We start from the raw sequence: 25562 nt of genomic DNA, 5'->3' as shown, positions 1-25562 counted from the left end.
GCCATCCGGAGCCGATTCCCGCCATCAGACGCCATCTTGGACCGTTTCCCGCCATCTTCATTCGCCTTTCCCGCCCTGGCAGAGCGAACGCCATTATGTGCGCACCAAAAGACAGCAGGAAGCCACCTCCCATCGTGGGCCAGGTCCCAGAATGTCGCCAAAGAATGAGGCTGCCCCCACCAGCCATGAATGCAGCAGTGGGGATGTCCATCAACGTGGGGGGGCTGCCCCTAAGGGTGATTGTCAGAAGATGCCCCCAAGACCACCCCCCATGGGGGCGGATAGGAAAGAAAACTGTGGGGCCGGGCGCGGCCTGGATCAGTCTGGACCTGCTGCACCCGGAGATGGAGGGAGCAGCGAACTCCACCAGCACCCTGGCCCGCAGCCTGCTGCAAGCTGAGCCACCCTGCAGTCTGACAGAGTTGCTGGCCCAGCTGCCTAGAGACCTGGACTGCGGCGCTGGAAGACCTGAACAGAAGGATGGTCCGGGCGCAGCGGGATGTGTTTGCCGGGTGGAGAGAGGAGTTGGCCCGGCAGCACGAAGATGGCCAGCAGAGGACCCCGCGAGGACCGAGTAGCGCGCTTGCCACTGGGCGCGGAGAAGAAGGACCAGCGGTGGCAGACGACGCCGCGGAGGAGGCCGAGGCAGGTAACGAGGACGCCACCACTCTACGCCCTGAGATCACCAGCCTGCCCCCACCCTCCGCTGTGGGACCCGAAGCCCCGGGGACCGTACCTGACACCACACCTCCACCGCCGCCAGCTAGGCCTCAGGCTGCAAGCGTCGCTGACACGCCCCGCCCCACGCTGTGCCCTCTGAACCCAGGTGCCGTAAAGCAGGAGATGTCACAGGCCGGGACGCAGCGCCTAGTACACCCGGGCGCCGCTGCCTCACCAGCGCCCCCTACCGTGACTGTGCCTCCCCCGGGCGCGACCAACATACGACCACCGGCCTGGTCGCAAGGCCGAGTGCCCCCGGGCGCTGTCACCTGCCCGAAGCCCGTGGTGCCACCCCTGGGTGCGGACCTCTATGCACAACATACCAGCCCGAACAGGCTGCCCTTCGAGTGGCTACCGGAGTTCGTCAACCCCCCTTCTCCGAAGAGAACAACCCCTGAGCGAGCCTCTGATCCCGGCTCCGGAGCCCGCTAACATCGCTCCACCCCCGCTGGAGGATGCCCAGTTGGCATGGGATCCCACCGGTGAGAATCTCATGGGGTTCACCCAGGAGACCCGGGCGGAAGCAGCCCATCGCCTGGATTGCTGCCGTCAACAGCTGGCCACCTATGAAAGGGAGCGGCGGCAGAGGCGCATCAGGGAGGAGCGACTCCAAGCCCGGAGCGCGGAGCAGAAGAGGAGGGCCAGACAAAACCCCCAAGCCATCCGCGGTCCCCGAGCCACCGGGACCGTAGTAAAGTTCCAGCTAGAGCATGGCTTGGGGCTTCATCAGAGACCCGGAGGCTGACACCAACGTCTTCGTCACCAGGAGAGACGTGGAAAGCCACCTGCCGGAGGGACATCACGGACATGACCTGTACCCCAGTGACGTGGTCACCTACACCCGGCACAAGGGCGCAAAGGGACTGTACGCCCTCCATGTCCACCGTCTCACGGAGGAGGAACTGCGGTACCGCCCAGACATGGACTACCCTGAGGGTCCGGACGGACCTGAAGACTACCCGGAAGAGCGAGGAGGACACCGTTACCAGTGAATGGTAAAGTGGAACTGTAAATAGTTACCCGTAAGGGTATAGAAACTGTTGCTGAAACTGTTACTGAATTGGAGTGTGATCCCCGTTGGGACTAATGTGGAACTGTTAAAGGACTGTTTCCTGATAAAAGTTGCCCTTATAACCTTTACCAGGCTGAGGACTGTGAGCAGCCATTCCCCTACCCCACTGGCCGAGGACTGAGAGAGGCCATCTTGTAAATATTTGCGCTTCTTAAAGCGCCCCCTACTGGTTTTATACAAAAACTGCAACGTTTACCTCAAGGTTAACTGGACTGTTGCACCTTTACCTGGTCGCAAGTTGCACGGCGGCCAGAGCTCAAGAATGTGTTTTTGAAGAAAATGTTTTACTTGAAAATGTCTTATATTGGAAAGTTTAATTTGCTGCTAAAAGAGCCTATAGTATTTTCCGTGTATGAAGAAAGTCTTATAATGTTTTATGAAAATGTAACCAGTAACGTTAAAAAGAGAAGAGTACCTCCCATAAAGGGATGAGTTTTTGGTTAATGTCTTATATGCGAGTGCACTTTAAAAATTTGTATGTTTTAAATTGTTTTGCTCTTTTCCAGCCCGAGGACGTGCTGTGATTTACCAGGGGAGAATGTAGCACCCCGAGGGCTCGGCTGCTACAAGGGTATTGCACCTCAAACCAGAGGTGTGATATTCCACTCCCGGGTAAGGATGGAGTGTGGACTAGGGCTCGTTAGACTGCATGCACCACACACACCCCATTTCCGAGGGACAGGTCAACGGTGCTCTCACGAGACAGGAGTACAGGCACGACAGCATCTGTCCCTGTCTGGAGTGGGGAGGGGAAGGAAAACCCAGTGGTGTAGGAGCAGATAGGGGTGGGTCTCTGGGCATAGGTAGGAGCCCATTGGTTGCTAGTCACCTGGGCTCACACATAGAGGAAAGTATATAAGGTGGGCACCATCTTAGGACAGGTTCCAGTTCAGTGCAGTCTGTGAGGAGAGCAGACAGGGAGCAGCAGCTCAGGCTGGGTGCTGCTCCAGAGGCAGGCCTAGAGAAGAGGCCGGAGCCTGAGAGAGAGAGAGAAGAAAGAACAGAAAGGAAAGTAAGAAAGGAAACAAGGAACAGGAACACAGAGAAAGGCCCAGAGACACGAGGACAGAGGGAACCCTAAGGACCCAGGTGACTGCGGGTGACGGGTTGGCAGAACAGGGTACCGGAACCCAAATTGGTGGAGGCAACAGATTCCTCAGCCAAAGACCGGAGGTTGTGACCACATCTTGGTGCGACCCCTCACTACATCCACCAGGAAAGCATACCGCATAGGGTCAGGGAAACCGGAGATAGGTTTCGCCAACAGAAGGCCCGAGGAAGCTGGACAAAGGTGAGTCACTGGTTGGGACGGCCAGAGAAAGGTAGAGAAGGGAGCCCTGAGCCATGCTCTGGAATTGCCTGGGAGTTGGTCGAGCCCCTTGCCTGGTGGACGCAGCACGGCTTGGGCAGTCATCGCCTGCAGGATTGACACGAATAACAACTGTGAGTAAAGCATTGGAAACTGCAACCCCACGTCTCTGTGTTTCATCGCCGCACCAGCACCATCAGTACGGGGAAGCTCACACCATCACTCTCATCATCCACACTAGCTGCCCTGAGGCAATACTTCTCCCGTGGGGAGTTATCCCATACTTGGCTGCGCATACAACATCAGCCTCAGCGGTCTGCAGCGCAGCGGCTGTCCCCACTGACCGCAATCCACGGGTGGCGTAGTCGGACATTTGTCACATTACTAAGACTGCCCCTGGTTTGACCGCCCTGGGCACGGACCGGGTCACCGCCACGGAGACTACAACCCCCAGCGATCCAGCTCCGGGTATCCCCTGCACAGCACAGGTCCAGGGGGCGCATCATAGACACCTGTGATGCTAATTAGTGGGCACAACTTGATTTAACATGTCCCTTTTGTCACATTATTTTCAGGGATACCATCATTTCTGTCCAGGCCTATTTCATAAGTTTATTTTTTTTTTAAATTCTGTGGAAGCAGGGTTGAAAATCAATGTCTGACTTTCATTTGTTCATTTTCATAGATTTTTAATTTATTATAACTTTTGTCAGATTCAAGTTATTTCTGTGACCATTGTGGGTTTTTCTTACATTAAACGGTTTGTACCAACAATTTTGACCACTTGTGTAAGTTGTGGGAACCCACCAATATTGGAGAGAAGGAAAGAGGGATCAGCTTTGTTGAATTTTAGCTAATCCTTTTGTTCCACTTGGAGATAAGCCACTACCAGTGGAGTTTGACAATGAATTCATTAAGAGGCCACTGAATGCATTGCCTGTGACTGGATTAGCATTTCTGGCACAAGAAAGCTATTAAAACACACTTATAATGAATTTGTCGGGTGTGCGTAACCGCACCCCAGCATTCCCCATCTTCTTCCCACCTCCACCCAATTTTTTGAAAACGCCAATAGTTACACATTTTTTGTGCAACTAGTCATTGTGACAAATTTTTGCAACTCTTCGAATTGTTTTACTCCAGTTTTCTGCTGTAAAAGCTTTGATGGATCAGCCCCATGGCATTGTTTGATTGCTTGTTGTTCAGCAAGGTAAATAGTACAGGTATCCCACATTAAATTGACCTTATTAAATCTGGGTCAGGCAGGCAAAAATGTACTGTCGGCCGAGCTTAAATGGTAAAAATGTCAAAATTTCATTAAATAGCAAAAATAGATATCAAAACATTAAATGGACATGTATCTATGACAATACAGGTGCAAGGTGCCAAGAGACTATGAAAACAATGCAGTGTGTTATACATAAGTACAGGCACTAGTAGACCAAATAACAACATTTGCATGTAAATAATGTTTCCAAAGCGACCTTACCAAAGACAAAACAGGAGGAAGATAATGCGCTGTGAGGGATGTGGATGCGTTATTGCCACCACTGAGGTGTCCTGTTTTATCCACATCCCTCGCAGTGCATTTAACCAAACTGAACTAAAGTGTAATTAAGCTAGACTATATATTCCGTCTTATGAACATGTTGCTACTATTCACTGTGTTCTCTTAAAGTTAACATGTCATCAGAAAATAACCTACTGCTTTTATCAGGTTTTGAGTTACATGAATTGTTAATATATTTTGGCATTGTTTTTTTTTTAATAACCACCACACACACACACACACACACACACACACACACACACACACACACACACACACACACACACACACACACACACACACACACACAAATGCCTTTACGTGTTTCAATGCAAAATATAGAGTCTGAGTCTGTTTATTGCTGCTAGTATACATTGTGGCAAGACGACTCACTTGGCTGCTTACGGAAGTAGACGCAGGAATGGTTTTTGTCTGCAGGTTTATTATAACGGCATAAAACACTGCAGGTTCAGCAAAATAAACTGAGCCTTGCTGACTTAACGGCAAAGCAAAAGACAAGTTATAGCACAGACCATATATGTGTGCGATTTGCCCGCACGAGTTGCAGAACACTTAAGCTCCCCCTCAGCTGAAGTTCGACAGTCTGGAGACCTTGCCTCTCCAAACTCACAACACAGAGAAAAAAAACAGTGACCTCAGCCACACCCTGAGGTGGAGACATGGTGAATGACTTCCCTCCCTTCTCTGTCATTCAGAAAAAGTACTCCCTTTGAACATGGTGGTTTAACCCCCAACACATAACATGCCTAAGGAAATTGTAGGTTTAGTTCACTAAGGCTATTAACCATAGTGAAACATATCTATCCTCACATACTTCACCAGTGACTCTGTCACAACATGTAGATTTCCTGCAAAGACAATAAGTTAGAGATTAAAAAAGCCCCAGTGGCCAGTGCAGAAATTGCAAGATTTCTAACTTTTTTATTTTCAATAAACATTGTGATATGAGACAAAAAAAATCATTGTGAATTTTTTAAAAAAAATAAATTTACCACAAAAATTATTAAAATAGGCCATTTTCTGATGGCACATTTTCTTTAAAGTATATCTTAATAGTTGTTCTGATGGTTAATTGAATGTTTCTTTTTTATGTTCCCTGTACTTGTGTGTATTTTTCCTGACTAGACCTGGTTAACCATTTCTGTGAACAGATCCTTAGTGTTTTACTTTGTCCCTACTTTCCTGTCATAGCCCCATCTTCCCCTGGTGTCGACTCCGTACCTTTACAGCGTACAGGCAGCCAACATTGCTCTCAGAATGCAACAGGGACCTTCCAGAGGGCTAGTTATGCTGTAGGCCCTGGATCGAATTATGCAGACCCATACCATCAGCTGCAGTATTGTCCATCAGTTGACTCACCCTACAGTAAATCGGGGCCAGCTTTACCACCTGAAGGAACATTAGCCAGGTCTCCATCTATTGATAGCATTCAAAAAGATCCAAGGTAAGTGTGACTTTTCCTTCTACAAATATTCCCTGTATTTTTTTTTCATGGGAAATTGTCATATCATTAACATTATCTGTTTTATTGATATTTTATGTCATCTTTTTAACATAAATGTAGACTTATAGGGAACCTGTTAGTAGGATCAGCCCTCCTAAGTCATATATATAGGCATGCAGGTCACCTTGATAAGTCCATTGTTTTTTTTTTCCTGAGTAAGGCTGTGTGCCCACGATGCATTTTTAATGCGTTTCTGCAGCGTTTTTGCAGCTGCGGAAGTGCATTAAAAACATATGGTAGAAGGGCAGCAATGTTCCCCAATGATAATCCGCATGTGCTATGCACATGCTGCGGAAATTTCCTCTGCGGATTATCATTGCGGAAAAAAACGCAGCACTACCAATTATTTTTCGGAAATGCTGCGTTTTCGCCGCCATTGACTTGCATTAGAACGCGCCAATTCCGCAAGACTGCATCTGTACTTGTGTAATTGGCGCGTTCTAATGTGCGGATGGTACCCGGATGTAGAGGAGAGGAGAGTCTCATCCACACCCAGGTACCATTAAAAAATCTGTAAAAAATAGAATAAAATAAAAAATAAATGTATATTTACCTACGGCGGCCCGTGCTGCGCTCCTACTTGCTACCCGGCACTTTGCAGTGGATTGAAGGACCTGCGCTGACGTCAGAGTCATGTGACGGGTCACACGACGCTGACCTCGGAAGGTCTTTCAATCCGTCGCTGCCGGCACCGAGCGAAGCAAGCCAGCGCGGGCCATCGGAGGGTAAGTATATATTTATTTTTTTATTTTTAACCACTCTCTCGGGTCACACTATATAAATCCATGTAGTTTGCATGGATTTATATAGTGTGAACTAGTTGTCACAAGCACTTTCCAAGTGATGCTAATCGCTTGGAAAGCGCTTGTCAATCCACATGCGGAAATGCAAGTGAAGAACGCTTCACATCCGCATGTCCCTGGCAGGAAAAACGCATGTACAATCCGCATGCGTTTTTTCTGCCAGGGAGATGCAGAAACACTCAGGAAAAATATGGATCATTTCTGCATCGTGGGCACATAGCCTAATGCACATTTTTCTTAATACATAAATGAGCTGTTAAGCTCTCAGGGCTGGACACAGATCTCCCTGAGATTCTGCCTCCAGAGCTTATTTTAAATAAAAGGCCGAGTTACCAGTATGATACATGTAATGACTGACTGACTGACTGCTGTCCTCATGTCAATGCTCTCCCTATATACAGTGTGATCCCCACATAACCTCCCTATATACAGTGTGAGCCCCACATAGCCTCCCTATATACAGTGTCAGCCCCACACTGTCTCCCTATATAGAGTGTCAACCACACATAGCTTTCCTATATATAGAGTATGAGCCACACGTAGTCCCCTATATACAGTACTGACCAAAAGTTTGGACACACTTTCTCATTTAATTACGGCAGAATTCAGAAAAGTTCTATTTAACTTTTGAAATGCAGATTTTTCTGCAATATGTAGTTTGTACTATTTGCTGAGTAAAGTGGTGGAACAGCATAAAGCTACAAGTGACCCAATATCTTAGACTATGTTACACCCGTAGGTGGTGCACGTGGTTTTTGGACCCACTGTGCCACAGACCGGATTTTCCCTGGAGGAGCATAACTAAGCAGCTACCTTGGTGTTCACAGAGCCTCTAGTGGTGAAGTTTGGCTTGTGCGGCAGGTAGCTGCCAGATGCCACTCCAGGGAGCGACCGGCAGTAGCAGCTGACCCCAAGGGTCAACAGTGTTTAATTTAGATTTTCAACAGGGCAGGACGGCCAATTGAGGTTCAAACTTTGCAGACAGGGCAACCACTGGGACAGGTTTGGACTGTGCTGACAGGATGGCCACTGGGACAGGTTCACGCTGTGCAGACAGGACAGCCACTGGGACAAGTTCAGAATGTGCAGACAGGATGGCCACTGAGACAAGTTTTGACTGTGATGACAGGACGGCCACTGGGACAAGTTCAGAAGGAGCTGACAGGAGGGCCACTGGGACAGGTTCAGACTCACAGGTCTAAAGTAAAAGTTCTGGTACCGCTTATGCGGCCAGGAGGTACAGATAGCGCAAACGTGGATAACGATTCAGGGTTCAGGCCTGGGCATTCCGCCCCCAGGGTAGCAGACAGGTAGTGCCAATGTGGTTTTAGGATACAGGCACAGCTGAATCAGTCACAGGAACAAGGACAGACAATACTGGACTAACTGGACACAGGATATGGGAAAGAGTATAATGGACTAGGAACTAGGGAACTGGCAACATTCAGTTGCACACCAAATCACTTAACATAACTATAGGGAGGGTGCCTTTTATACGAGATGTCTCCCAACTATTGACTGGGAAACACCTTACAGGTGATTACTTTAACAGAATGCCTCCAAGCTGTCAGCTAGGGGCATTTTGCTTTGTGCTGCTGCATCAAGAGCAGGGGAGAACTTGCACGCGCTTACTAGGCGTGCCGCCGGGACACAGTGTGGCACGCACAGAGGAGGAGACAGCTTCCCAGGAGGAGACAGCGACCGGGGCAGTGAGTAAGCCGACGTTCCCGCATGATGGGAGGAGGGGAACCATGTGGAGGTGCCGGCAGATGCTGCAGACTATACCCTTCATTGAATTAATTTAGGGGTGTAGTAAGCATTTTGAAAACTTAAAGGTCTCACATAATATTTTAACATCTGGCCATAAAAATAAAAAATATTTTTTTTTTCTCCACTGAACTGTTATTTTAGCCCTAAATTTTTAATTCTTTACAATTTCAGAAATGGTAATGGAGGGATGATATACTGTAGTAATGGAAATGGAGAGAAGATTTTTTTTTGAATACTTTGTAGTGTCAATTGAAGAGATTCTTAGGTGCTAAAACAGCAGAAATCCCATGTATATGGTGAATATATTATAACCCCAGGGCCTGATGGCATTCATCCATGGATGTTGAGGGAGTCAGGCTCATTAATTGACAGACCGCTGTATCTCATATTCCTTGACTTTCTTGTATCTTGTAATGGGGTCAGTGCCACAAGAGAATTGCTGATGTGGTATCAATATTCATGAAAGGTAAGAATGTGGATCCATTCAACTACTGTCCAATAAGTTTGAAATCAGTGGTGTGCAAACTTTTTCAGGACATTATAAGAGTTAGTTTTTTTCGCACTATAAGACGCACTTTTTTCCTCCCAAAATTTTGGAGGAAAACAGGGGTGCGTCTTATAGTGCGAATGTTGGGGGGGGGTATATATGTATATATGCATGTATGTACTGTGTATGTATATGTATATATATATATATATATATATATATATATATATATATATATATATATATATATATATATATATATATATATATATATATATATATATACAGTACAGACCAAAAGTTTGGACACACCTTCTCATTTAAAGATTTTTCTGTATTTTCATGACTATGAAAATTGTACATTCACACTGAAGGCATCAAAACTATGAATTAACACGTGGAATTATATACTTAACAAAAAAGTGTGAAACAACTGAAAATATGTCTTATATTCTAGGTTCTTCAAAGTAGCCACCTTTTGCTTTGATGACTGCTTTGCACTCTCTTGGCATTCTCTTGATGAGCTTCAAGAGGTAGTCACCGGAAATGGTCTTCCAACAATCTTGAAGGAGTTCCCAGAGATGCTTAGCACTTGTTGGCCCTTTTGCCTTCACTCTGCGGTCCAGCTCACCCCAAACCATCTCGATTGGGTTCAGGTCTGGTGACTGTGGAGGCCAGGTCATCTGGCGTAGTACCCCATCACTCTCCTTCTTGGTCAAATAGCCCTTACACAGCCTGGAGGTGTGTTTGGGGTCATTGTCCTGTTGAAAAATAAATGATGGTCCAACTAAACGCAAACCGGATAAAATAGCATGCCGCTGCAAGATGCTGTGGTAGCCATGCTGGTTTAGTATGCCTTCAGTTTTTAATAAATCCCCAACAGTGTCACCAGCAAAGCACTCCCACACCATCACACCTCCTCCTCCATGCTTCATGGTGGGAACCAGGCATGTAGAGTCCATCCGTTCACCTTTTCTGCGTCGCACAAAGACACGCTGATTGGAACCAAAGATCTCAAATTTGGACTCATCAGACCAAAGCACAGATTTCCACTGGTCTAATGTCCATTTCTTGTGTTCTTTAGCCCAAACAAGTCTCTTCTGCTTGGCCTGTCCTTAGCAGTGGTTTCCTAGCAGCTATTTTACCATGAAGGCCTGTTGCACAAAGTCTCCTCTTAACAGTTGTTGTAGAGATGTGTCTGCTGCTAGAACTCTGTGTGGCATTGACCTGGTCTCTAATCTGAGCTGCTGTTAACCTGCGATTTCTGAGGCTGGTGACTCGGATAAACTTATCCTCAGAAGCAGAGGTGACTCTTGGTCTTCCTTTCCTGGGGCGGTTCTCATGTGAGCCAGTTTCTTTGTAGCGCTTGATGGTTTTTGCAACTGCAGTTGGGTACACTTTCATAGTTTACTCAATTTTTCAGACTGACTGACCTTCATTCCTTAAAGTAATGATGGCCACTCGTTTTTCTTTACTTAGCTGCTTTTTATTCGTTCTCCCATGACAGCACCACGAGAGAGAAGATCCACCCATCAAGGACAGGAAACCTACAGGTTAAAAAGGGTGGCACCTCTCTCTCGCCTCAGTTTAGGTTTCCTGTCCATGATGGGAGACCTCGCAGGCTTACCTGCAGAAGATGGTCTCTTGCCCCAGAGGGAGCCACAGGGCGCTGGGATGGAGCTGTCGGTCCTGGGCCTCTGGAGACGCCACGGCAGGGCTCATTGGGGCACCTCCGTGTGCATTGCGGCAGGCGTGACATCCCCTCACGGGATGTAGATGTCCGCCATGTGTGGAGCCGCTAGCGGACGTCCCCCCCTCCCCCCGCTGTACGAGGTAGGCGGGGCACGTGACAGGCGCGGCCCTGTGACATATTTCCGGTGCGTCAGGGACGTCACCGGAAGTGGGCGGAGCTCGCGCGCGCAGCCAGGAAGTGCGCGCGAGCATGAGGATGCCGAAGTGTCCACGAGGAAGACCACGTCAGCTGGGCAGGCGGCGGTGAGCCCACCTGGGGGAGGGGAACCACGAGGGAACAACTAACTCCCTCCTGGGTTTGTAAAAAAAAAAAAAAAAAAAAACAACCCACACATGGTACCTGGTATGGCCAGTATAAAAGAGTCCTGGCAACATACAGAGGTGCTTCCCAGCCCATTCTTACCTTGGTAGACATGGGAGATTCGCAGGAGCAGCTTTCACCTCAGCAAGAACAACTGCTGCAGGAGCAGCCCTCTGGGGAGCCCTCACAACTGGTGGTGCAACGTCATTCCCGGTCTGGGTCTAGTCGTTCAGCTAGGAAGTTCACCACTAAGAGCAGAAAAAATGGTCCGGTTCAGCATGATTCCCTGCCGGTTATGATAGATTCTTCTGCTTCTACGGTACCAGATATTCTGTGGGGTAAGTGGAATCTTCGTGGAAGTTCTACTAATAGTTTCCTCCTCCTTTTTCTTTCTATAAACTCCTCTTTCAGAGCAAGAAATGTTCAGCTAAATCTAAACATAAAGAATGTGCCTTATGCCGCAATCCGCTCCCAGATGCATATATTAAGAAATTGTGCCAGCTGTGTATTAACAAAGTAATGACGGAGGAAACCCCGGGGTTTTCCCTGGGCCTAAAGACTTTAATTAGAGAGGAAATAGGCAAGGCTTTGCAAGGCTCAGAATCTACTCCTATTTCTCGGGAACCTCAGCCGGGTTCAGACTCTGACATATCTGACGTTTCCTCCTCCGCTCTCTTCTTCTGATAGTGAATCGGATAGACAGTGTTTTCCTCTGCAGGAGGTTGATGCCTTGGTAAAAGCTGTCCGGTCTACCATGGGCATTGTAGACATGAGGGCAGAAAAATCTGTGGAGGACGTAATGTTTGGTGGATTAGGTCAGAAAAAGAGAAAAGGTTTTCCCGTGAGTACAAGAGTTAAAGACCTCATTGATAGAGAGTGGAAAAAACCCGACAGGAAGGGCAGTGTTCCTCCATCTTTCAAGAGGAGATACCCATTTGAGGATGCCACATGTTCCTCTTGGTCAAAAGCACCAAAGCTGGACGTTGCTGTCGCTAAAGCGGCAAAAAAGACTTCACTCCCGTTTGATGACATGGGAGCATTAAAAGACCCCCTGGACAGATGAGCCGATACCTTCTTAAAAGGTGCATGGGAGACAGCTGCAGGAGCACTGAGACCAGCAGTAGCAGCCACCTGCACATCTAGAGCCCTGATGGTTTGGCTGGAACAGTTAAACAGTCAGCTAAGGGATGGTGTCTCTAGGAAGGAGATTATTTCTTCCCTTCCACTGGTTCAGGGTGCAGCGGCCTTTCTTGCTGATGCGTCTCCGGACTTAGTCAGATTGGCAGCAAAGTCATCAGCTCTGTCAAATGCGGCTTGACGAGCGATATGGATTAAATGCTGGCCTGGGGATGTACAGACAAAGTCCAGACTGTTACTACAAGGGATGCTGAGGCACAAACAACGAGTCTAAGGCCCATTATATAGAAAGTAGAAAATATTTTATTTTATTAGACATTATTATTTATACAGTATCTGGAGTGACACAAATGCACAACTAATACGTAAATCCCATTAAAACATACTTAAAAAATATATATATCACAGCAGATCACCACAGGTTGCAGGTGTATGTCTCACTGACATCCCCATTTATCCACTTATTATCACATACAAAAATATGCAAGGAAGGGATACTCGTCCAAATATCGAGATTACCATGTCAAATGACCATTTGTATATAATGGTCTCCCTATCCTTCCTAGATATACATATAAAGTGGAATATAATTACCTTTATAACGTGACACCAGCACGCTGTGTGATTCCTCCAGACTGTGTACAATCCCTTGCGAAGAGGAATATCTCTTTGGCCAGACTATGGACGAATTGTTGGAGAAGGCCGGAGATCCTAAGAAGGGTTTTCCATCGGTACCTCTACCCTCCTTTAAGAGATCGTTTCGGAAAAGAAAATTCATCTCTTTGGTTCATCTCCAAAAAATGAGCAGAAGCCAGGGAATGCACAATCAGCCCAGGTGGGAGAGAGATTGTCATTATTTTTCCCAGCTTGGGAACAGATTTCTCATAGTAATTGGATTTTGAGCCTGATTAAATATGGTCTAAAATTTCAATTTCAAGCTTTTCCTCACAAGAGATTCATGATTGTTCCCACTAGTTCCTCCCCAGAACGCCAGACTGCCCTCGTATCGGAAATTCAAGTCTTAATAATGAAAAACTTCCTGATTGAGGTTCCGGATTCAGAAAAGGGTCTCGGATTCTACTCCCCGCTCTTCTTGGTCCCGAAACCGAATGGGAGTTTCTGGACAATTATAAATCTAAAATCTTTAAATAGCTTCCTTAAAGTAGACACTTTCAAAATGGAATTTTTGAAAACAGTAATAAACTTGCTTTTTCCCCACTGTTATATGGTAGTTCTCGATCTCAAGGATGCATATTACCATATTCCCATTCATAGTTACTATCAGAAATACCTGAGGCTGGCCATTGAAATTGAGGGGGTGGTTAAACACTTTCAGTACACTGCACTTCCCTTTGGGTTAGCAATAGCCCCGCAAATTTTCACCAAATTAATGGCAGAGGTTATGGCCCATATAAGAGAAAGAGACATTCTAATAATCCCTTACCTGGATGATCTCCTGATAGTGGGAAACTCTTTTGTTCAATGTGAGGCCCACCTTCGGGTGACCATGTCTGTCTTGGAGGGCTTAGGGTGGTTTCTAAATTTGGGAAAATCTAGATTAACTCCACTCAAAGCTCAGCAGTATCTGGGGGTCATTTTAGATTCTAAAAGACAGTTATGTTATTTATCTGAAGAAAAAATTACAAGAATCCAGGGTTTGGTAAGACAGTGTATGGATAAACCCTCTATGTCACTCCATAAAGCCATGTCGCTATTAGGGACCTTAACCTCGAGTTTTTCCGCAGTTCGTTGGTCACAATTTCATTAAAGGGCTCTTCAGTGGGATGTATTGTATAACAACTCAGTCCTAGAGAGACATTTAGACCGTGAGTTTACCCTGTGTCCACGGGCCATACATTCCCTTCATTGGTGGTTACGACACGATAATCTTTCTAGGGGAGTCCCCTGGGAGTGTAAGCCAACGGCAGTCTTAACTACAGATGCGAGTGCTGCAGGTTGGGGAGCTCACTTCGAAGGAAACTTAGTTCAGGGGACCTGGTAAAGGAGTGAGGTACAGTTGTCATCAAATGTTAAGGAGCTTTTGGCGGTGGATTATGCGTTCAACAAGTTTCTTATATATTTACAGGGCCAGCATGTCTGTATACTCTCAGACAATCAAGTCTAGGTAGCTTATATAAATCACCAAGGGGGAACCCGCTCAAGAGACTTAATGAGGGTAGCGGACCGACTTCTTCAGAAGGCAGAAGATCATTGTCTCTCACAGCCGATTTCCTAAGCCGTACTTCCATAAAAGAGGGAGAATGGTCCTTGAATCCTCAAATCTTCTCCAGAATTGTGACAATGTGGGGTCTTCCGACAGTGGACTTATTTGCGACAAAATCCAACCGGAAGGTGACAACATACTGTTCCCTAAACCCCAGAGAAGAACCCCTGACAGTGGACGCCTTTATGGTTCCCTGGAAATTCCCTCTGGCATATGCATTTCCTCCCATGATCCTGCTTCCAGCAGTTATAAGGAAGATCAGGGCAGACAAGGCCAGAGTAATACTCATATGCCCCTTTTGGCCCAAAAGACCGTGGTTCCCTTGTCTCCGAAAAATGTCTATATCAGATCCCTGGATCCTTCCGGAGATTCCGGACCTTCTCACTCAGGGTCCGGTTTCCCATCCTCCAGCCTCGAGTCTCCATTTGATGGCGTGGAATTTGAGAGGGTGCTGTTAACCAACAAGGGATTCCCCGCAAATGTAGTAAATACTCTCTTGTCTAGCAGAAAACCCGTTACCACCCGCATTTATGCTAGGATCTGGAGGAAGTTTTTATCATTTACTGAATTTAAACCAGAGGAGGGGCCCCCTATTGGGAAAATACTAGAGTTTCTGCAGCGGGGCTTAGAGTTGGGGCTTACCACTAGTACCTTTAAAGTACAGGTGTCTGTACTTCTCATTTAAAGATTTTTTTGCATTTTCTTGACTATGGAAATTGTACATTCACACTGAAGGCATCAAAACTATGAATTAACACATGTGGAATTATATACTTAACAAAAAAAGTGTGAAACAGCTGAAAATATGTCTTATATCCTAGGTTCATCAAAGTAGCCACCTTTTGCTTTGATGACTGCTTTGCACACTCTTGGCATTCTCTTGATGAGCTTCAAGAGGTAGTCACCGGAAAATGGTTTTCACTTCACAGGTGTGCCCTGTCAGGTTTAATAAGTGGGATTTCTTGCCTTAAAAATAGGGTTGGGACCATCAGTTGTGTTGTGCAGAAGTCAGGTGGATACACAGCTGATAGTCCTACTGAATAGACTGTTAGCTGCTTTTTTCTTGCCATAATGCAAATTCTAAGTAAAGAAAAACGAGTGGCCATCATTACTTTAAGAAATGAAGGTCAGTCAGACCGAAAAATTGGGAAAACTTTGAAAGTGTCCCCAAGTGCAGTTGCAAAAACCATCAAGCGCTACAAAGAAACTGGCTCACATGAGGACCGCCCCAGGAAAGGAAGACCAGGAGTCACCTCTGCTTCTGAGGATAAGTTTATCCGAGTCACCAGCCTCAGAAATCGCAGGTTAACAGCAGCTCAGATTAGAGACCAGGTCAATGCCACACAGAGTTCTAGCAGCAGACACATCTCTACAACAACTGTTAATATGAGACTTTGTGCAACAGGCCTTCATGGTAAAATAGCTGCTAGGAAACCACTGCTAAGGACAGACAACAAGCAGAAGAGACTTGTTTGGGCTAAAGAACACAAGAAATGGACATTAGACCAGTGGAAATCTGTGCTTTGGTCTGATGAGTCCAAATTTGAGATCTTTGGTTCCAACCAGCGTGTCTTTGTGCGACGCAAAAAAGGTGAACGGATGGACTCTACATGCCTGGTTCCCACCATGAAGCATGGAGGAGGAGGTGTGATGGTGTGGGGGTGCTTTGCTGGTGACACTGTTGGGGATTTATTAAAAATTGAAGGCATACTAAACCAGCATGGCTACCACAGCATCTTGCAGCGGCATGCTATTTTATCCGATTTGCGTTTAGTTGGACCATCATTTATTTTTCAACAGGACAATGATCCCAAACACACCTCCAGACTGTGTAAGGGCTATTTGACCAAGAAGGAGAGTGATGGGGTGCTACGCCAGATGACCTGGCCTCCACAGTCACCAGACCTGAACCCAATCGAGATGGTTTGGGGTGAGCTGGACCGCAGAGTGAAGGCAAAAGGGCCAACAAGTGCTAAGCATCTCTGGGAACTCCAAGATTGTTGGAAGACCATTTCCGATGACTACCTCTTGAAGCTCATCAAGAGAATGCCAAGAGTGTGCAAAGCAGTCATCAAAGCAAAAGGTGGCTACTTTGAAGAACCTAAAATATAAGACATATTTTCAGTTGTTTCACACTTTTTTGTTAAGTATATAATTACACATGTGTTAATTCATAGTTTTGATGCCTGCAGTGTGAATGTACAATTTTCATAGTCATGAAAATACAGAAAAATGTTTAAAGGTGTGTCCAAACTTTTGGTCTGTACTATCTATATATATATATATATATATATATATATATATATATATATATATATATATATATATATATTAGCTATTGAACCCGTTCTACGCCCCGGGTGGCGAGCATTTTTATTGTTATATGGTCTCCCATGCTGGTATGTGCTGCCCTCTCCTGGTATTTGTGCTGCCCCCATCCAGTCCCCACCATCCTATCCTGGTATGCATGGCACTCCTCACCCCCAATCCTGGTATGCATGGCACCCCTCACCCCCAATTCTGGTATGCATGGCACCCCTCACCCCCAATCCTGGTATGCATGGCACCGCTCACCCCCAATCCTGGTATGCATGGCACCCCTCATCCCCAATCCTGGTATGCATGGCACCCCTCATTCCCAATCCCAGTATGCATGGCACCCCTCATCCCTATCCTGGTATGCATGGCACCCCTCATCGCCAATCCCGGTATGCATGGCACCCCTCATCGCCAATCCTGGTATGCATGGCACCCCTCATCCCCAATCCCAGTATGCATGGCACCCCTCATCCCAAATCCCGGTATGCATGACACCCCTCATCCCTATCCTGGTATGCATGGCACCCCTCATCCCTATCCTGGTATGAATGGCACCCCTCACCCCCCATTCCTGGTATGCATGGCACCCCTCAACCCCAATCCTGGTATGCATGGTACCCCATCCCTCATCCCTATCCTGGTATGCATGGTACCCCATCCCTCATCCCTATCCTGGTATGTATGGTATCCCTCATCCTGGTATGCATGGCCCCCCTCATCCGAATCCCGGTATGCATGACACCCCTCATCCCCAATCCCGGCATGCTTGGCACCCCTCATCCCCCTCATCCCGGTATGTATGGTACCCTTCACCCCCCCAATCCTGGCATGTGTGGTACCCCTCATCCCCCCAATCCTTGTATGCGTGGCACCCCTCATCCCTATCCTGGTATGCATGGCACCCCTCCTCCCTATCCTGGTATGCATGGCACCCATCTCCCCCAATCTTGGTATGCTAGCGCCACTGATCTCCCGACGAAATAGCGGTGCCGTTTTTGTCACTTGTGGAGGCTCAATTTGTCTGCCGCTGTAGATTGTGGCACTGCGACCGGAACCTGTGACAGAGCCGATTGGCAATTACATATTTGATATATACAGTGCATTGTGAAAGTATTTGGCCCCCTTGAACTTTTCTACCTTTTGCCACATTTCTGGCTTCAAACGTAAAAATATAAAATTCAAATTTTTTTGGGAAGAATCAACAACAAGTGGGACACAATCGTGAAGTGGAACAAAATTTATTGGATATTTAAAACTTTTTTAACAAATTCAAAACTGAAAAGTGGGGCGTGCAATATTATTCGGCCTCCTTGAGTTAATACTTTGTAGCGCCACCTTTTGCTGCGATTACAGCTGCAAGTCGCTTGGGGTATGTCCCTATCAGTTTTGCACATCGAGTGGCTGAAATTCTTGCCCATTCTTCCTTGCAAAACAGCTCGAGCTCATTGAGGTTGGATGGAGGGCGTTTGTGAACAGCAGTTTTCAGCTCTTTCCACAGATTCTCAATTGGATTCAGGTCTGGACTTTGACTTGGCCATTCTAACACCTGGATACGTTTATTTTTGAACCATTCCATTGTAGATCTTGCTTCATGTTTGGGATCATTATCTTGTTGGAAGATAAATCTCCGTCCCAGTCTCAGGTCTTTTGCAGACTCCGACAGGTTTTCTTCCAGAATGGTCCTATATTTGGCTCCGTCCATCTTCCCATCAATTTTAACCATCTTCCCTTTCCCTGCTGAAGAAAAGCAGGCCCAAACCATGACGCTGCCACCACCATGTTTGACAGTGGGGATGGTGTTTTGAAGTTGATGAGCTGTGTTGCTTTTACGCCAAACATATCGTTTTGCATTGTGGCCAAAAAGTTTGATTTTGATTTCATTTGACCAGATCACCTTATTCCACATGTTTGGTGTGTCTCCCAGGTGGCTTGTGGCAAACTTCAAACGAGACTTTTTATGGATATCTTTGAGAAATGGCTTTCTTCTTGCCACTGTTCCATAAAGGCCAGATTTGTGCACTGTACGACTGATTGTTGTCCTATGGACAGACTCTCCCACCTCAGCTGTAGATCTCTGCAGTTCATCCAGAGTGATCATGGGCCTTTTGGCTGCATCTCTGATCACTCTTCTCCTTGTTTGAGATGAAAGTTTAGAGGGATGGCCTGGTCTTGGTAGATTTGCAGTGGTCTGATACTCCTTCCATTTCAATATGATCGCTTGCACAGTGCTCCTTGAGATGTTTAAAACTTGGGAAATCTTTTTGTATCCAAATCCGGCTTTAAACTTCGCCACAACAGTATCTCTGACATGCCTGGTGTGTTCCTTGGTCTTCATGATGCTCTTATGTGAGGAGCTGCCCACTTACTAAAGACTATGATACTTTTCCAGCAACTGACCACCAGTTTTCTTAATATTATTATTGTGTTTTATTAGTGATTTACTTGTTATGTTTTATATAGTTCTGCTAACTTGTCAGTATGAAAGATTCACTTGTAAAATGTCCAGCATTCCACTAATCTGTATCTCAGGATATCTGTATCTCCGGAATATCTAACCATTGTTCCAATAGCCAATAATCTCATTAGGTGAGTGTATATTGAGACACAGTGGAGCCGTCATCACAGGGGTCTTTTCTGCAGTCTCAAATGAAGGCTTCTAGAATATTCTTCATTATTTTTATTTAACAGAAAATGCTTAAGGGGGGGGGGTGATCACTTCTGACCTGGGAGGGGACTGATCCCAGCGAAAGAAAGGACAGACATGTTTTAGTCAGAGTTGTGTGGATGGACATTGAAGGAAGAGGATGGAGACCGTGGACTTGGAAGGATAAATGGATAAACATGTTACCATTATGGATTATGTCATTTGGATTTACACTTTCTTAAAAGGACTGCTGCTACTGGATACTTGTGCTTTAATCGTTTTATCTGCCGTCTAGAGGATCATGGACTGTGACTACAGACTATACTGGCTGGAGATAAGAAATCTGTGGGCCAACCAAAAGTTGGGAGACAGTGAGTATGGCCTTATACAAAGCCAGTGGAACTACTGAACCCAGATTGGGAATTTGAGGACTGAGAGAACTGTATTTCGGCCATTTATCTGGAATTGCTTTATTACCATGGCTGTGATCAATAAAATATTGTTGCATCGTTCGCCTGCCTAGGTGATTACTTACAACCCACAACCTCAGATCTTTACTAGTGTTGAGCCACCCCCGTAGCGTTCGAGTTCGGTTCGGTTCGTCGAACACCCGTGTGTTCGTCGAACTGTTCGTCGAACACCTTCGAACACCGTTAAAACCAATGGCAGGCAAACAAAAACACATAGAAACACATAGAAAACACCTTCAAAGGTGTCCAAAAGCTGACAAACTGCTCAGAAGACACAACTAACACATGGAAAAGTGACAAGTACATATAGTCATGCGAAAAGAAAAGAGGTGGAGGAGTAAAAGGAGGGGGAGACACAGATATAGGCATGTCATGCCCTTCTAAAATCCAAAAAGTGAGAAGCCGACACGTTCAGTCCGCTCCTGCCCGTGCCACCTCCGTGTCGCCGGGTTTGTGCCAGAGCCGCGGGGAACCCTGACGGCCAGCCCCCCTCTCCCAATACTGGTGCCTGTCCGCTGGTGGGTCGAGCGAGCCCCCCTGTGGTGGAGGCAGCTCTAAGCTTTTTAATTTAAATTGTCTCTCTAATTTGAATAAATACACTTTAAATCCATTTACAAGGATCTATTGGAGGGCAAGTCTCTTGCCAGCAGCCGCGTAATTCCAGCTCCAGTAGCGTCCACTAAAGCTGCTGCAGTTAAAAAGCTTTTATAAGGATCGAGCTCGGCTGTCCACCGCAAGGCATCCTACTGCCAGTCCCAGCCCCTATGCCTTGGGGTGCCTCCTGATGCTCTTCACTGAGTATCCCGTGGTCCCGAAGCATTTCCTTTGAAAAAATGAAGTGTCCAAACTACAGGTGGTGTAGCTTGCTTAACAGCCGGGATAATCCACTGACTAGCAGACCCTGCTACTAGGCACAAAGTATTTCCTGGGCTAGATGCAGTTAAAAATTTGTAATTAGATACTCTCGTTGGATGCTGAGAAAGCATTCCATAGAGTCTCCTGGCACGCCATATATGATTCTCTTAAAAAGCTTGGGGTAGGGGTCTAGGGGACCCTTTTATAGCCAAAATCACGGCCCTGTATCGCAATACGTCACCTAGGCTGAAGATAAATGGAACTGTAGCACCCTGAGGGCTCGGTTGCTACAGAGGTATTGCACCTCACCCAGAGGTGTGATATCTCACTCTCGGGTAAGGATGTAGTGTGGATCAGGACCCGACACCTGCATGCATTACACCACATTGCCGTGGGGCAGGGCGACCAATATGCCCCTGAGATGGGCATGACAGTCCCTGTCCCTGGCTGGAGTGGGGGGAGGGAACACTGAGGAAGGGGAACCCTGTAGTGCAGGAGCAGGGAGGAAGCAGTTCCTGGGTGCATTGAGAAGGGAGTATAAAAGGTGGGCACCATCTTAGTTCAGTGCAGAGAAGTCTGAGCAGAAGTGGCAGGGAGCAGGGGCTCTGCATGAGCTCTGCTCCGGAGGCGGGCCTAGTAACAGAGGCCCAGGCCTGGAAGAGGGAGAAGGAAGGAAGAGGAGCGGAGAAAGCACCAGGAACGAGGAACGAAGGGATCTCAGGGGTGCGGACGGGCGAATCGCCACGCACGCCCGAATCCACCTGCGTGGAGGGGTCAGGCCAAAGGGGGAGACCGGTCCCCGAAACTAGTGGAGGCAGGAAACGACCCTCAGCTAGAAACAGGAGGCTGTGACATTTTATGTGGCGCAGCCCCTCGCTACACCCGCTAGGAAGGCACCACATAGGGTCAGGGAAACTGGCGCCAAGTTTACCAAGAGGAGGCCCGAGGCAGCCGGACAGAAGGGTTGGTAAGAAAGGCCAGACAAAGGACACACAAAGGGGGTCCTGTGAAGCACTCCAAAGTTATCTGGGAGTTGTCTGAGCCCCTCACCTGGTGAGCACAGTACGACGTGGGCAGCTGTTACCTGCAGACGTGGTCTGGATAATAAGAACTGTGAGTAAAGGCCCTGGACTGCATCACTGACGCCGTGTCATTACTGCTGCTGCCCTGCACCATCACCCCCATCCTCCGCATACACTGCCCTGAGGCTATACTCCTCCCGTGGGGAGTTATGCTACGCTCTGCTGCACCCACAACACCAGCCTCAGCGGTCTGCCCTGGAGCGGCGGTTCACTCTGACCGCAATCCACGGGTGGCGTAGTCGGACATTTAAACATCAAAACCACATAAATAGTTCCGCCACTGGTTTGACCGCCCTGAGCCACGGAACCGGGTTGCCGCCACGGAGACTACAACCACCAGCATCCACCAAAAAGGGTCCGGCTCCGGGTGTCCCAAGGCCCAGGGGGCGCGTCAGAACATTTTCATCACCTTTCACAATCACCAATGGGACAAGGCAGGGATGTTCTCTGTCCCCTCTCTTATACATCCTAGTGACGGAGCACCTGCTCTCATCAATTCGCCATAACCCCAATATTAGGTGGATTGAGGTGGGAGGCACCGAGTACAAGTGCTCTCTATTTGCTGATGATGTCCTAGTATATATCACTCAATCACATATATCCATCCATGCTGTTATGGCTGAAATAGATCACTTTGTTACATGGTCAAATTTTAAAATCAATGCAGCGAAGTCTGAGGCCCTCGATGTCTCCCTCCCCAAATCCATATAGGATTCCATCCAGTCCAACTTTCCCTTTGCCTGGCCCTCACAGGGTATCAAATACTTAGGAATTCCTATTCATAGAGACCTCTCCCATTCTATGTAATTTTGGGCCCTTTATTGAACAACTCCATACAGACCACGGTTGGCAAGTTAGAACTGTAAGATTCACTACGTGAACCACTGGTGTTTTGTGGAAAAGCACATGTACACTGTGTTCCAAATTATTATGCAAAAAGTGTTTAGGAGTGATAAGGGAAGAATTTGTTTGTTTGTCAGTAAAACTCATTGATGGTGATGTGTGTCAGGGCTCTTTATATCACTGTAAGCAATGCAGACACCTGTGCTAATTAGTTTGGCAGGTGTGTCCAATGAAAGGCAAGACTACTTAAGAAGGCTGTCTCACATTATTAAGCAGCCTACATTTTCTGCCAAAATGGGAAAGAAAAAGGATGTGTCGGCTGCTGAGAAGCAACAAATTGTGGAGTGTTTAGGTCAAGGCATGACTACAATCAACATTGTACGATGATCAGGATGAAGTGTCTTGGCAATCAAGAAGTATGTAGCTGATTCACAGTACACACGTGTGCGTGCTGATAAGGGCAAATTGAGGACTCTTTCCTACAGGCAATTACGTCAGGTTGAAAGAGCAGCGGCAAAAAAGCCTTGTCATAGCAGCAGACAAGTTTTTGAAGCTGCTTGTGCCTCCAACGTCCCCCGAACAACAAGATGCAGGGTCCTTCAGAGGTTTGCAGCTGTGCATACGCCATCCTGTCGACCTCCTCTATCCACTTCACACAAGCAGAAACGGCTCCAGTGGGCCAAACATTACATGAAGACTGATTTCAAAACTGTTTTGTTCACGGATGAGTGCCGTGCAGCGCTCGATGGTCCAGATGGATGGAGTGGAGGATGGCTGGTTGATGGACACCCCACGCAAACACGGCTACAGCGCCAACAAGGAGGAGGTGGAGTAATGTTTTGGGCTGGAATCATGGGGAGAGAGATTGTCGGCCCCTTTAGGATCCCTGAAGGCGCTAAAGATGAACTCCATAATGTATGTGGATTTTCTCAAACAGCACTTCCTGCCATGGTTCAAGAAGAAGAACCGTGTATTTCACAGCAAGATCATTTTTCTGCATGATAATGCACCATCTCATGCTGCACATAAAACATCTGCATCTCTGGCTGATATGGGCATAAAAGGGGACAAACTTATGGTGTGACCCCCATGCTCCCCTGACCTCTACCCCATTCAGAACCTTTGGAGCATCATTAAAAGGAGTGTCTATGATGGCGGGAGGCAGTTCACATCTAAGCAACAGCTCTGGGAGGGTATTCTGTCCTCATGCAAAACAATTGAAGCAGAAACCATCCAAAACCTGACAAATTCAATGGACGAGAGAGTTCAGAAGCTCCTTTCGAACAAGGGGTCCTATGTGAAAATGTAACATCACCTAGAATAAAGTTTTGAGTTGAAAACTGTTTGATTTCAGTTTCTAACAACCTGCTAATGCTTATAATTTCAAAAATGACCATTTTTTTGGTCTTTATTAAAATGAAAAGGTTGATCGAAAAGTTTGGGGGATCTAAGAGTGTGGCAACCCAGTAGTCATGATTACTTCGAATTCTGACAATATGAGGGTCATGCTGCAGGTAGTGCAGCAAGAAGGCACTTATGTGTCTTGCGCATCTCGGAGCCCCAAAATTATTTTCCGGGCTAGATGCAGCTAAAAATTATTATTAATTTTAAATCTGGTGAAGCTTTAGTATAGATGGCCTAATAGGATCAGTGCTGCACACTGCTACAAAGCCCAAATTATTTTCCAGCCAAGATACAGATAAACATGATTAGTAATTTGAAAGCTTAAAACGGTTGGTAGGGTGATTTTAACCAATCATCAAGCTTTTACTCTCTCCAGGATGACACAGGGGTAGAAAAGTCGTTTCGGATCCATGATTTGTTAATCTTTATGAACGTGAGTCTGTCTACATTATCAGTGGAGAGCCGCGTGCGCTTATCTGTCAGCACACCACCAGCAGCGCTGAACACACGTTCAGACAGAACGCTGGCTGCGGGGCATGACAAGATCTCCAAGGCGTAAGTGGCTAGCTCCGGCCATTTATCCAGATTGGAAGCCCAAAAAGAGCAAGGGTCCAGTGACACAGTCATGGCTTCAATGTTTACTTGGAGATACTCCTGTACCATCGTCTCTAGGCGTTGACTATGTGTCAGACTTCTTGTCTCCTGTGGCCTTGCAAAGGATGGGCTAAAAAAGTGGTGAAATGATTCCGCAAAATTGATGTTACCAGCAGATACTGTGGTTCTGTTACGGTTTGAGTGCTGAACACTTGACGGTCCCACGGTTGGCAAGTTGGAACTGTGAGATTCACTACGTGCACCACTGGTATTTTGTGGAAAAGCACATGTAAGATTCTGCAACAGTCTCTGCTGATACTCCTGCATGCGTGCATCCCTTTCTATGGCAGGAATAATTTCTGCAAATTTACTTTTGTACCGGGGATCTAACAGTGTGGCAACCCAATAGTCAGGATTATTTCTAATTCTCACAATTCGAGGGTCATGTTGCAGGTAGTGCAGCAAGAAGGCACTCATGTGTGTTGCGCATCCAGGAGCACCAAGTCCCTGTTGTGTTGGTGGCGAGGTAACAATCATGCTTCCTTCCTCTGTCCTCTCCCCCCAACCTCGCACAACAGAAATGTGATCAAGGTCTCCCTCATCTGATGAGTCTTCCATCAGTTCGTCCTCCACTTCTTCCTGGGCTCCTGCACCTTCCTCACTAGTTTGGCTGCTACCATGCGCCCTGGTAAAACCATCTCC

The 25562-nt window shown here is 46.9% G+C and overlaps 1 protein-coding gene across 11 annotated transcripts in view; it reads left to right on the top strand.

The window, feature by feature from the left end:
* Positions 1 to 25562, top strand: part of CTNND2 (catenin delta 2) — a 2090389-nt gene that overhangs the window by 851771 nt on the left and 1213056 nt on the right. For all 11 annotated transcript variants that reach the window (XM_073678428.1, XM_073678425.1, XM_073678422.1 and 8 more), the window contains one exon: positions 5863 to 6115. In XM_073678428.1, the coding sequence (XP_073534529.1) occupies positions 5863 to 6115 (253 nt within the window). The remainder of the gene's footprint in view (positions 1 to 5862; positions 6116 to 25562) is intronic.

The sequence above is a fragment of the Phyllobates terribilis genome, unplaced genomic scaffold, assembly GCF_046119375.1.
Source record: "Phyllobates terribilis strain yellow unplaced genomic scaffold, ASM4611937v1 Scaffold_4__5_contigs__length_816908805, whole genome shotgun sequence".
NCBI classification, from domain to species: domain Eukaryota; kingdom Metazoa; phylum Chordata; class Amphibia; order Anura; family Dendrobatidae; genus Phyllobates; species Phyllobates terribilis.
Note: the sequence above shows the minus strand (reverse complement) of the source record. Positions and strands in the feature narration are given on the sequence as shown.